The sequence below is a fragment of the Thamnophis sirtalis genome, unplaced genomic scaffold, assembly GCF_051295495.1.
Source record: "Thamnophis sirtalis isolate CommonGarterSnake01/CBP01778 unplaced genomic scaffold, rThaSir2_p1.2 scaffold_8, whole genome shotgun sequence".
NCBI classification, from domain to species: domain Eukaryota; kingdom Metazoa; phylum Chordata; class Lepidosauria; order Squamata; family Natricidae; genus Thamnophis; species Thamnophis sirtalis.
In genome coordinates this window covers 83,223,897-83,237,730 of record NW_028261388.1, presented here as the reverse complement: position 1 = coordinate 83,237,730, position 13,834 = coordinate 83,223,897, and the positions used below count along the sequence as shown (strand labels likewise).

Genomic DNA, 13,834 nt, shown 5'->3' with positions numbered 1-13,834 from the left:
ATATTAGATGTGCGTTCTAGTCTATTATGTGGATATCATAATACACAGTATAATGGTTAGCAAAGTATAGAGACTGATTTTAAAAAGCCTACTTGAAATTCTATAATTTACTGTTTTATTTATATGCTTATTAATCATTGATTTTTACAGCCAATGCATTGTCCAGTGATAAGAAATGAATTTGTATATTGCCTGACTAGTTTCTCTTGGCAAATGGATAGTTTGTCCATGCGCAAAAGATATTATGCCATTTCATGTGAAAATTTAGAATGTGCTCTTAAGATTCACCCACCAATCTAAAATAGGTGCCTAATATTGATTTGCCACAACTCTAAAAAACAGATTAGTTTAATTAATCCTATATTGCATACTGACAGTGGAGGGTATAATTATTGTATCTATGTTCCCATAATAATTTCCCAGTAGAACTGGGAGCAGCAAAAGCAATGCAAAAATCCATTGAAGGCCAGTGAAACAATGCTTCAATTTTTTTATTTTGTCTTAGTTTTATGTTCAGTTCCTCATGCTCCTTGCAGGGAAATCCATAATCCAGAAGCTAGTGCAGAATAAGTTGTCTTTTGTGTATATAGCTAATTAGGTTTTCTTAATGGAGATGGCTAAAGATAATATCCATGATGAAGACTGCAAATTATGGGCAGTCTAGAGAAAATAGAGAAAAAATCAGATATCCTGGTTGAATAATATTTGAGGCCTTGTGGATAAAATAATAGGATTTTACATTGAGTTCAGAAGCAAATATAAATATTTCAAAACTGATGTCTATAAACCACATGCCAGTGTCATTCTAACCACTATGATATGCAGTAGCTGAGAAATCTATATAGAAATGTTAAAGTATTTAAGACCCAGCAGATCTGTGAATATATACAGTATCTCTTGCCAAGAGGTTTAAATCCCTAACTAGCTGTGGTTATAGTAGACAATTAGTGGTGTAAAAGTAATATTTTGTCAAAGAGCACTCCCATCTTTATCATTCAGAAACAGTAAAATATGAACCAGGTTAGGCTACCGTATGTCTAAGATCACCAACTGACTTAACTCCAGATGAAATTAATTTTATTTGACTTTGGAGCCTCTAATTATTTATTCAGAACTAATCCATTATTACATCCAGACTTTTGTAGACAACGGGCTCTCGCAGTAAAGGTGAATTAGAACTGAATATTATAAGTGATGAAAGTCAACCCAAGAATTTCAGGTTGTAGTTTAATGTAATAAAACCTCAAAATTCAACAGAGAAGGACAGACACTCTCTTAAAAGATACCCCAGGTTCCACAACAGACCAAAAAAAATGCAATGAGTGATAAATACAGACAATCTGAAAGTTCTAGATGTCTGTGTAGATTTTCAATCATTCAGGTCATGATTTATATTTTTCATCAGGTGTGTACTGCATACAAGTTTGACCTACCAAGTCAAAGATGCTTTCTATCATGTATGATAGCCCATCAAAGAATACATTAGAAAAATAAATAGGTTGTGTCAATTACCTTTGCACAATAATATAAATTACTTTTTTTTGCATGGGGACCAAAGTCCTTCCAAGTCATATCAGGTTACTTTTTGAACTATAATGGAAAATGCATTCATTGTTCAGCAAATTAACAGTGGCCTTCAAAAGACATATTCGGCTACTATACAATAAGTCTTTAGACAACTCCTGAACCGAGTTTGTGTGAGTATAAGCTGTTTACCTTAGAACCAAACCTATAAAAACTATAGTTGCTTTGTCAGCTTAGGAAAAAAAATGATAGGCTGAAATATACTCAGGTTGATAAAGACAAGACATTTTGGCCTCTTATAGTCCATAATTCAGTCCTGTTTTACAAGCTGTGTGGAATCAAATGCAATGTTCCAAATCCCTTAAGCTCTAATAGTTTTGTTCTTGTACAAAACTGTTGCTCAAAGGACACAAGATACTCTCCTCTGTATATACCATACATTATTTTTAAAGATCTGTTTCTGGAAACTTCTTGTATGGGATGTGTCCCTTTTATGGCATTTGTTCCTGTGAAATGCTTAGAACATACAGTAGATACGCAACAAGAAATCTCCAAAACAATAAAAAGATTGGCCTCAAAATGGAACATTGCCAGGCCTGGGCGAAGAAAGCTGACAATCTTGCAATCCTCTCTCTCTCTCTGAGAATTGAAAGGATAGGATAAATCTTTTGTCACATCACTAATGGAAGCCTACAAGTTTTACTACAAAAGCACATTCACAAATGTTATATGAGGGACATTCAACCTCAGAAGATGAATGTAATGCTATCTAACCATGCTCCAGTCAACTGTTAATATCTTCAGAAATTCTTTCTCTTAAGTGATATCTCTAAATAAAGGAAGAATAATAGACTAACAGAACAACAGAGCTAGAAGGGACTATGGAAGTCTTCTACTCCAACCCCTTGCTTAAGCAGGAAACCCTACACCATTTCAAACAAATGTGTTGTCCAATTTCTTCTTAAAACCTTCCTGTTTTGGAGCAATCACAACTTCTGGAGGAAGTCATTCAACTGATTAATTGTTCTAATTGTCAGGAAATTTCTCCTTAGTACTAGGGAATAGTCACGTTTAACCTATTGCTAGAGATGGATCATGTTGCAGAGTAATGTTCTTTGAGATGGACAGCATGCACATCTGCTAAATAAATATTATTATGTTAGGCTACATTGGCTGGTCTTATTCATTAAAATAACCACATTTCAGCTTAGGGTTAATATCTCACTCTCTACTTCTATTGTGTTATCTAACTATCAAATTGTTTTATTTTCATACATTTATTTTTTAATCCCATTGTGGGTTTAGGTAATTCAGGTTATTGGTGCGGCAGATAAGGATTTGTCTCCTCCTGGGCAAAAGTTTTCTTTTCGACTATCTCCTGAAGTTACTACAAAGCCAAATTTCACAATCCACGATTTCACAAGTAAGATGGTTTATGCTTCAAACAATTATGGGACCAGTCTGTCCTTGCCTACTGTTATTCATTTATACACGTGAAGGTGCATTATTTCAAAGTGTAATTGTTTCTTAGATGCTGAGGGGAAAAAAAAGAATTGTTTTATATAGATGAAATGCGTTGTAGGATGACTTCAGTTCTAGTCAACATGTCTAAAGTAAGCAGTTGGGTTATAATAATGATTTCCCATATACTATGAGAATGGCAGGCTAATATAATATGTATGATGCACAGTTGGGTATGAGAAGGGTCTTTTTCAGGAAGAGGGAAAATTTTGGCAATTTCCCTGGATGTTCCAGAGTGATTAGGCTGTAGGAATAACCTTGAGGAACCGGAGAAAGAGCTGCAACCACGACAATGGTTAGATAAGCAAAATTTGGATCTGAGGCAGAAGTATAATTTGAGGGAGATCTTAGGCTTTATTCTCCCATAGTTTCCTTAAAGATGAAGAGGCACACTCAGACTGGAAAAATTATGCTATGGTAACCTTATAATAAAATTAGTTTTATCATTCATAACTTTGGTTTCTAGTCTGGTTTACCTCAAAGGTTTACCTCAAAGGTTTACCTCAAAGGTTTACCTCAAAAGTTTACCTCAAAAGTTTACCTCAAAGGGCTGACCTATCTGGTTTACCTCAAAGGCCCCATCCAGAGTACTATAAAAGAATCAGACAGATCATTTTTTCCCCTTCTAATCATTCTAGGCAATAAAACTAATAAGTTTAAACATAATGCCAATGCTTATTTTAGAACGGTGAGTTTTCTGAATTCTCCTGTTTCTTGAACCTTTGGTTTCAATTGACATGACAACAAAAATGGATATAGGACACAGTGAGAAGAAAATCGGTAAGAGAATTCACCTGAGTTTTATCCCTTGCCTTCTCAGATCTTCAAAAAGGCAATAGTACATATATGGATCAAGACAATGGCAGAAATTGCCCGCAGAGCATGGGTGTCTACAGAAGCTTCCTGCTTTCATCGAACTGATGCAAATAGCATTACATCACCTGTGTGTGCATCATCACGATGAACAGGCAAAAGAATTGGCTCTTGTATCCAGAATCAGAAAAAGGAAACACAGACAATGTTTATTATCTATTGGATTAGAGAACTGTTTCTCAACCTGTTGGCTACAGAGCTCTGGGAGTTGACACCCACAAATCTTAAAAGTGCTTAGGTTGAGAAACATTGTATTAGAGGATAGATCGGATCCTGAAATTGCAAGCTGCGTCCTAAAGAGAATATACTATACAGAGGAAACAATCTTGGCACAGTCATTAAAGAGAGGTACAATTACTGTTTCTCTAACCCTTTCACTACTAATTCTGTGAAAAAGCAAAATGGGCTTTGCCAGAAGCCTGCATCAATTCTAGCTTCCCTGGGTTCTGAGTATAGAAGTGAATTTGATTTAGGATGAAGAATTTGCTGGAAAAAGCTATGGAAAATTAGGAAGGGAATTTAATAGAAATTAATATGTTTTCAACCTGCTTTTTCATTTTTATCTCTCAATCCCCAACCACCACTTTTTTGTGGTGGATGCTACGAAAATTTCATTTTGCTGCTCTGTGATTCTTTTATTATTTGTGTTATTAAGAAAGTTATTTTTAAATAGTTTTAATTATACCACTGTTATCTCTAAGCCCATTGCAATGCAACCCCAAGTATTCTGTGTTTCTCTAGAGAAGAAATGCCAGCAAGGACTATGAAGACACATCTGAAGAGATAGATGAATTACTCACAAACCTGACCTTGAATTCTCAAATACTTTCTTAATTCTTACTAGATTTGTGATATCCAATGTGTATTGATAAATTACTTTATAATTTCGTATGTACTACTGGCTTTACACTTCCTCAGTTAATGAAGAATCTTTTCATTTCTATATTTCTCATTTGAAACAATTCATTTGCTTAAAGTGTATACATTACTCATTGAAAAATTACAATATTTATGTACTGAAAAATGCTATATGAACATCACAATGCACTAAAGGCCTGCAGTATGTCATGTCAAGTCTCTTGTGAGAGAGTTCTTAAATATCTTTACATTGATGGGGAAAATCTTATACCGTTTGAAAAATGTGCCTCCAGTGGAAATTAACCAAATAAAGAATAAGCCATTATTTTTTAATTCCCTAAAAAGCACTAAATGGAAATCATTTGAAAAGGAGATTTGATAGGGGTGAGGAAACAAGAAACAGGGAAAAAGATGGCATTCTTCCTTCTTGTAGTAGTTTGGCTATTTTTTATTTTTACTATTCAATGACAAGGTTGCTGTCAAACTGAGATGGATTGTATAGTAAGAGTTACAATAATTGTTATTTGCCTGGGGAAGAAGGGGAGAGTTGCATTATTTTCTGTCTTATTTCAATGTGACACTTTGGGTAATGATACAATGGAGGACTCCTGTTAAAGCACAGGTGAGATTGACATCAGCTCTGAATCTCCTCCTCTTCTTTCCCTCCCCTTTAATGTTTAATAATGTAAAATGTATGACATGAAGGCCTCCCAGGGCAAATTTCCACCTTGTTTAGTTGCTGCTCATAGAGAAATAAACTTGCAACTTGTTAACATGACATCTAGTTCCAGGCTAAAAATATCTTTGTCATTTTTTTGTTAACCATTCTCCTTCATTTTACTGGGAAAGAAATGTATTTCTTTAAAGAGAAAGAGAGAGAAGGCAAAGGAAGACTTTAGAGCAATGCGGCCACCAAAGAGTGATTCCACGAAGAAAGGTTTTTCCATGGACCAGAGGGACATGATTTTGCTTGCTACCTGCATCCCGTAGCCAAGTTGCTGGCATACCATGAACCAGTGCTGGTTCATGGACCAGAGGTGGGGGGGCCTGCTTTAGATTATTCTGTACCATCCATGGTTTCCCGCACGTCACTTATATTCCTAGGGAAATGTCATGTGGAAAATCTTTATAGCATAGCAGTTAGACTTATGTACCACTTCATAGGGCTTTCAGCCCTCTCTAAGCGGTTTACTGAGTCAGCATATTGCCCCCAACAACAATCCGGGTCCTCATTTCACCCACCTCGGAAGGATGGAAGGCTGAGTCAACCCTGAGCCGGTGAGATTTGAACCGCCGAACTGCTGAACGGCAGTCAGCTGAAGTAGCCTGCAGTGCTGCATTTAACCACTGTGCCACCTCGGCTTCATGATGAGCCTTTCAAATGGGGATGCTGAGGAAGGCAACAAAATAATGAGAAGATGAATATTAGAAAAATGGCATGTACCTTTCAGCACTTTGCAATAAAATAACAATAACAATAACAAGAAGAAGAAGAAGAAGAAGAAGAAGAAGAAGAAGAAGAAGAAGAAGAAGAAGAAGAAGAAGAAGAAGAAGAAGAAGAAGAAGTCAGAAATAGAAATCCAATCATTGACAAACACAGTCCGAATATTCAGCACCAATATTTCAATGCAGTTTGGCATGGAAAAATGTGCCACTGTATCCATAAAAAGAGGCAAAATCACTGCATGTGAGGGAATTGAAATGCCAAATGGCCAACTAATTAAATGCAACAAAAATGAAGCCTACAAATACGTAGGCATTCTGCAGTTGGATAACATCAAGCATGGAGAAGTAAAAACTATTGTCAGGCGAGAGTACACCAACAGAGTTAGGAAAATTTTGAAATCCAAATTGAATGGTGGAAATACAATCAAGGCCATAAATACCTGGGCAATACCAGTTATAAGATACACAGCTGGTATAGTTAACTGGACACAAGCTGATTTGGACCTTTTGGACCGAAAAACCAGGAAACTAATGACAATGCACTACAGTTTACATCCACGTGGTGATACTGATAGACTGTACCTGCCCCGAAAATCAGGTGGCAGAGGATTGTTACAAGTGAAGCAAACAGTTGAAGAAGAAAAACATGCACTGGCTGATTATTTAAAAGAAAGTCAAGAACATCTATTAATTGAAGTAAAGAACAAAAATCTACTGAAGGCCCAACAGACGAAACAAGAATACAGAAAAGATGTGATAAAATCAAGAATGGAGAGTTGGCAGAACAAAGCACTGCATGGCCAATTTCTGGGGAAAATAAAAGATAAAGTGGACAGTGAACAAACTTGGTTATGGTTAACAACAGGTACATTAAAGAAAGAAACAGAGTCACTAATCCTGGCTGCGCAAGAACAAGCTATCCGCACAAATGCCATTAAGGCCAAAATCGAAAAATCCTCTGATGATGCCAAATGCAGACTTTGCAAAGAAGCTGATGAAACTGTTGATCACATACTCAGCTGCTGTAAAAAAATTGTGCAGACTGATTATAAATTGCGGCACAATTCAGTAGCACAAATGATCCATTGGAATTTGTGCAAAAATTATAATATTCAAACAGCAACAAACTGTTGGGAACATCAGCCTGAAAAAGTCACCGAAAATCAAATGGTCAAGATCTTGTGGGATTTCCGTATACAAACGAACAAAATACTGGCACATAATACACCAGACATCACACTGGTTGAGAAAAATAAGGTCACAATCATAGACATCGCAATATCAGGTGATAGCAGGGTCGCCGAGAAGGAACATGAAAAAATCGCAGAATACCAGGACTTAAAAATCAAAATTCAACGACTATGGCACAAACCAGCAGTGGTAATTCCAGTGGTAATTGGCACACTGGGTGCTATTCCAAAAGCACTGGAATTACATTTGAACAGTTAAAAATTGACAAAATCACCATCACTCAAATGCAAAAAGCCGCACTGCTTGGATCTGCACGCATATTACGAAAATATGTTACGACGTCCTAGGCTCCTGGGTGGGGCCCGACTAGTAATCAATGCCAAATCCGGCGAAACAACTGGCCGCTGTGATACAATTCTGTTGTTGCTTAATAATAATAATAATAAAAATAAAAACATCCCTGTTAAAGTATTTTGGGAAGAGGGAATCATTCAATTACCACCACCACCCATTCTTTATTTTTTTTAGTACAAGAATAATTTGGCCCAGGATAAATCACCTTATTCATTGTATGATGCTGGAGGTTAGTAAAATAGAGAAAAAACAAGGCTACAGCATTGCTCACAATTACACGTGAGCCATAATGTTTTAGGCCATTCTCTAGAACTTTTTTTTATTATTATTATTTCCTGCATTTTCACAAGAAATTGTGCTCAGTGCCATTTCTGAGCCATTATGATAATGAGAACAGTAACTCAATCCTCTTTTTTTCAGACAACACAGCAGGAATTGTAGCTGGCAGAAGTGGTTACAGCCGTCGACAGCAAGAGTTCTATCTCCTTCCAATTGTCATTGAAGATAGTAGCTATCCAAAACAAAGCAGCACAAACACAATGACAATCCGAGTTTGCAGATGTGACTCTGATGGCTCCGTCCTCTCATGTAATGCTGAAGCAATATTCTTGCCTGTTGGACTCAGCACGGGAGCGTTGATTGCAATCCTGTTGTGCATTATTATACTCCTAGGTTAGTACTTACCTATTTGCATAAAGTAAATTGTGTTACCGTAGATATTTGGAGACACACACACCCCCGCCACCCCGAATGGAATAACTTCCAGATGGGCCAAATGAAAAGGTTAGCTGGATACAAACTACTGCTTTCCACTCAATTTCTAGTTGTGTTGAGAAATTTCATCAACCAAAGCCCTGACCAATGGTTTGAATGTAGCCCTACTTTGGAATTTGGGAACATTTCAGTAGGAAATTGAATAAGCATTTTCAAATCTTATTGAAACATTGTAAAGATGAATCCTACACATATGATAATAGCAATAGCAATAGCAGTTAGACTTATATACCGCTTCATAGGGCTTTCAGCCCTTTCTAAGTGGTTTACAGAGTCAGCATATTGCCCACAACAATCCGGGTCCTCATTTTACCCACCTAGGAAGGATGGAAGGCTGAGTCAACCCTGAGCTGGTGAGATTTGAACCGCTGAGCTGCAGAACTACAGTCAGCTGAAGTGGCTGCAGTACTGCACCCTAACCACTGCACCACTTCGGCTCTATAAGATGATATGAAGTTGACACTCCTTTCCCTAATTGACTTCTCTTTTTTTTCCCCTCTTGTCTTAGTTATTGTGGTTCTTTATGTGGCCTTGAGACGGCAGAAGAAAAAAGACACCTTAATGACCTCCAAGGAGGATGTCCGAGACAACGTCATTCATTATGATGATGAAGGAGGGGGTGAAGAAGACACTCAAGCCTTCGACATTGGGGCTTTAAGGAATCCCAAAGGAATCGAGGATAACAAAATGCGCAGGGATATCAAGCCCGATGCTCTCCGCTTGCCTCGATCAAAACCACCCACCGAGGACAACACAAATATTAGAGATTTCATAAATCAAAGGCTGAGAGAGAATGATGGCGATCCATCAGCTCCCCCTTATGATTCACTAGCAACTTATGCTTATGAAGGGAACGGATCTGTAGCTGAATCTCTCAGCTCTATAGATTCTGTTGCAACAGAAACAGATCAGGATTATGACTATTTGAGTGACTGGGGACCACGCTTTAAAGTGTTAGCAGAAATGTTTGGAGAAGAAGAAAGCTATAATCCAGATAAAGTCACTTAGCCGGAGGTGGAGGAGGACATGAAGGGAAAGGAAACCCACTAGTTTTACACACACAAAAAAAAACAAGCTTTATAGAACAAGTTCCATTGATTATAAAGACAACAGCTGTTCCCAGCGAGTTCCTTTATTTATGATACCATGGATATTGGTTTACTATTTTTCAGGGGAAGAATGTTGTTTGACTATCGTTTTTGTTGCTGTCGCTTTGATGGTGGTGGGTGGGTTTTATTTTATTTTATTTTATTTTTAACTTTATTACTTTGAAGTCACACAGAGACTGTCTTGGGCCTATTAGCTACAATTTATCGATAACAACAAACAGAAAGTATAGCTTTCCGGCATTCTGATGGTAGATTTTTTCTTAATTCCACTGAAGTGCCTATTGAAACTCTCACCAGTAAAGTGGAAATAACCGCAGCAACAGAATTAAGGGGGAAAAAAAACAGGATAAAAGAAAGGACATTTAACTTTTATCTGGAGACACGAAAAGACATCTGCTGACTTCTGATTCTTTTAAAACATACAGCGTAGGACAGAGAGTAGAATCTCAGTCAGTGGCCGAAACTTGTTGAGGAAAATGTCAGGTTTGTTTTTGGGAGGGGTGGTTTTATTTCATGTTTTTTTTAAAAAAAAAAAAACAACAAGAAAACAAACTGTCTGATAGGACGACGTCTTTCTTACGCTTACATTTCAGAGAGAATTTTTTTTTTTTTTTGGAAAAGCAAGTATTCCAACTCAAGTTGTAAGATCCAGTCTTAAAACTGAAATAATGGATATTTAAAATGTTTATCAAATGTTATTCTTTTTTCCCCCCCAAGAATTAAAAAAAAATGAGATACAGAAGTATGCATAGACATATCTGTTGCCTAATTAGTTGGTGTGCTTATTGTATAAGGTTCCTGTTATTTAGAGGAAAGCTGTTCTGTGGCATTTGATAGAGGGGATTATTTAACCCAGTGTTTCTCAACCTTGGCAACTTGAAGATGTCTGGACTTCAACTCCCAGAATTCCTCAGCCAGCATTCGCTGGCTGAGGAATTCTGGGACTTGAAGTCCAGACATCTTCAAGTTGCCAAGGTTGAGAAACACTGATTTAACCATCTCAAGTTATATGCTGGCTATATTTTTAATTCTTCGTTTTGTTTTTTTGTTTTTATCAAATCGAGTAAGTTGGCGAAATTGTACATATAAAATAATGTATTTCACATTTGTTTTCTACAACAGGAAAAAAAACCACACCGTATTCATTTCTCCCTGTTTATTATTCTGATGCTCATTAATAATTCTGGTCGTAAGAAACAATGAAATAATATAGCTAGGAACACAATATCCCTAAACAGGTTTCAGTCACGGCTTCCCTTTTCAGAAATATGAATTAAATCCTAGAAATATCTGCATAAGAATAGCATGAATCATAATATGAGTGTTACTTTTTTTTTTTTTAAACTCTTGGCTTAACAGAACTTGACATCATTAGATGATCTCATTGGTTTTAATCATATTCTTGAGGTTATCCTTGTTTGACACACTAGTACAAAAAAATGGACAGATTGTGTATTATTTGCTGGGTTCAACTTAGATCATTCAAGCCTTTGTTGTAAAATAGGTGAACAACATGATTCAAAATTTTATACCAAATATTAAGTATACAGGGAAAAGTTGCAAAAAAAAATATGTCAATTTGGGATAACTGCACATTCATAGAAAAATGTATAGGTTTATTTTTTCTGCAGCCTTAAAAAAAATCATGAACTGATTCAGATACCTGACAAGATGAATCAAAAAAGGCTACACAGATGAATACTTCAGCAAAAAAATTAATAAATCCTGCCATCCTTAACACTCCCAGAGAATGGATAATAGACATATGTACTAGAAGTAAATTCCCTGGTTCCAAATCAAGAATGTGGTAACAAAATTGCTGGTGGTTGGGGGGGGGGGGTTCATTATGTAGTTATTTCCTACAGAGGAATTTGGAATGAACCACTGCATTAAAATTGGCAATCAGTGTTCTCCTTTTTAAACTATCCACAATTATAATAAGCAAAAGACTATAAACTCTGGGTCGGAAAGTCCCCGATAACTAAATTCCATGTATTAAAGTGTGGCAAATATAGGAGTTGCGGGCATAAAGGAAGATTGTGATTACATGAGGGGTTGATAAAATTTTCTTCATTTATAGTTAAACATTTATTATTTGCCTCTTCCAAACACCTAACTGAGGTATATGTGCCTTCTGCTTCTCTTCTGTTCTACCAGGGACGTGCAGAGCCTCACCACTGTCATCATGAAAAGAAAAAAAATATGTAAAAGGAAAAAGGCAAGAGCTGAGGTCAGGTTGAGCTAGTTGCTGCCAGAGTCACAGTGGATGACTCTGCTTAGTGCTTAACTGTTTAAAAAAGCCTCTAAAAAGCGCCCTCTACAGGAGGCGGCAGGTGAACGATGTGCCTCATCTAGTCTGACTCTTTATGATCACTTGAGCAGAGTTAAGCAAGGGTTAAAAGCCGAAAAATTCCTGACGTAGGTGAGGCACGTCGTTCTCCTGCCGCCTCCTGTAGAGGGCGCTTTTTAAAGGTGGACAGGACAATGTGTGAGTGTGTCCATCTGTCTTTCTGTCTTTATCTCTGTCTGTATTTGTGTGTCTGTGTTATTATTAAATAACTAAATAATTAAATAACTAAAATAATTAAAGTATTATTAAAACTTTTCACTTAAGTAAAAGATAAAAGATGAAATTATATAGAATTAGAAAGAGAAAATAAAAGAAAAAGGAGAAGGACATTGAAGGCAGAAGAAGGATATACAAAAAAAAAAGCAACTTCCGAACTTCTTTACAGCAATTACAAATTCATTCCCTCTCCACCCACTTTAACGTTACAACTTGGTTCTCCTCTTCCCATATTCAGCCTATTTTAATCAGTAAATCCATGAAACGCCAATTCATTCGTTCCCCTTTCAGAAAGGGTTCTATAAAAGTATTTGCTGTTGTATCCTTGATCAGACAGGTCAACTCTGCCATTTTGTCAAGTTCTGCCACCTTCATGAGCCATTCCTCCATTGTGAATATTTTCTATCTTTGCGCATATAATAAGCCTCGTTGTTTCAGCTTAATTTAATAACTGAGGTATAGTCATATATTATGTAAATCCCTTCTGAATAGTAAAATAGAAAGATGCAGAAACATGGGGAATTTTTTTTTCACTGTTATAATGAGAGGTGAAAAGTACAGGTGAATAGATTGCTGTAACCTGTAGCTGAAACAATTTTAATTGCTTCAAATTAAACCCAATTATACAAGTGTAATTTCCACTCTTCTACTGCAGAGACCTGAAAAGACTTGTAATGTTTGAGAGCTCTCTGGGGACAGTGTGATTGGGATTGGGATGCTTTGACCTCATTAGACACACGCTGCTTTGTGCTAGTTGTTGTGTAGTGCTTTACAACAGAGTTCTTGGAACATGGCCATCTTTTGAAGTTTTCCTGATTGATTTTGGCTCAATTTTTCTGGGTGAGACAAGAATAAGTGATACTGCCTCGAGCTATTTGAAGAAAGGCCACAATAAAAAAATGTAATAATGAAGGAGAAAAAGAAAAGACAAACCTATAATAAATATTATTAGAGAGGTTTGAACTCCAGATAAAGTCTAACTTTCAAATGGTTGCATATGGTTTACGGACTGTATTTTTTTCAATCAAGCTTTCTTATATCATCACGTTCATCACTTCCAAAAACTACGCTTAAATAAATCACAGGTGGGTAAACCTAAGATTTTATATCAGGGTATTTGCACATATATTGTCATCAATGTTTGGTTAAATATTTTCTGTATTATGAAATTATGTACAGTATCCATCACAGTACGGAGGTTATAAATATGTACAGCATTCGGCATAAAGGGTTATATAGAAGGGTTGTATATATCAAGCCCAAGCCAAGATTGTTTTATGTAGAACATCAGAACATCCTTTGGTGGTGCTAAAAACAGCAATAGCAATAGCAATTAGATTTATATACCGCTTCATATGGCTTTCAGCCCTCTCTAAGCAGTTTACAGAGTCAACATATCGCCCCCACAGTGTGGGTCCTCATTTCACCCACCTCGGAAGGATGGAAGGCTGAGTCAACCCTGAGCTGGTGAGATTTGAACCGCCGAACTGCAGATAGCAGTCAGCTGAAGTGGCCTGCAGTACTGCACCCTAACCACTGCGCCACCTCGGCTCCTACCCAGAGCACGGGAGTGCCTTTCTTGAAACCTGTTCTCTTCCCAATAGAGCACTGTAGCCAT

The 13,834-nt window shown here is 36.9% G+C and overlaps 1 protein-coding gene across 1 annotated transcript in view; it reads left to right on the top strand.

Annotated features, from left to right (window-relative positions):
• Positions 1 to 10,392, top strand: part of CDH12 (cadherin 12) — a 409,272-nt gene extending 398,880 nt beyond the window's left edge. The window contains exons 11-13 of the mRNA XM_087721991.1: positions 2,830 to 2,947; positions 8,188 to 8,439; positions 9,050 to 10,392. Of these exons, the coding sequence (XP_087578117.1) occupies positions 2,830 to 2,947; positions 8,188 to 8,439; positions 9,050 to 9,549 (870 nt within the window). The 3' untranslated portion in view covers positions 9,550 to 10,392. The remainder of the gene's footprint in view (positions 1 to 2,829; positions 2,948 to 8,187; positions 8,440 to 9,049) is intronic.
• The last annotated feature ends 3,442 nt before the right edge of the window (positions 10,393 to 13,834 follow it).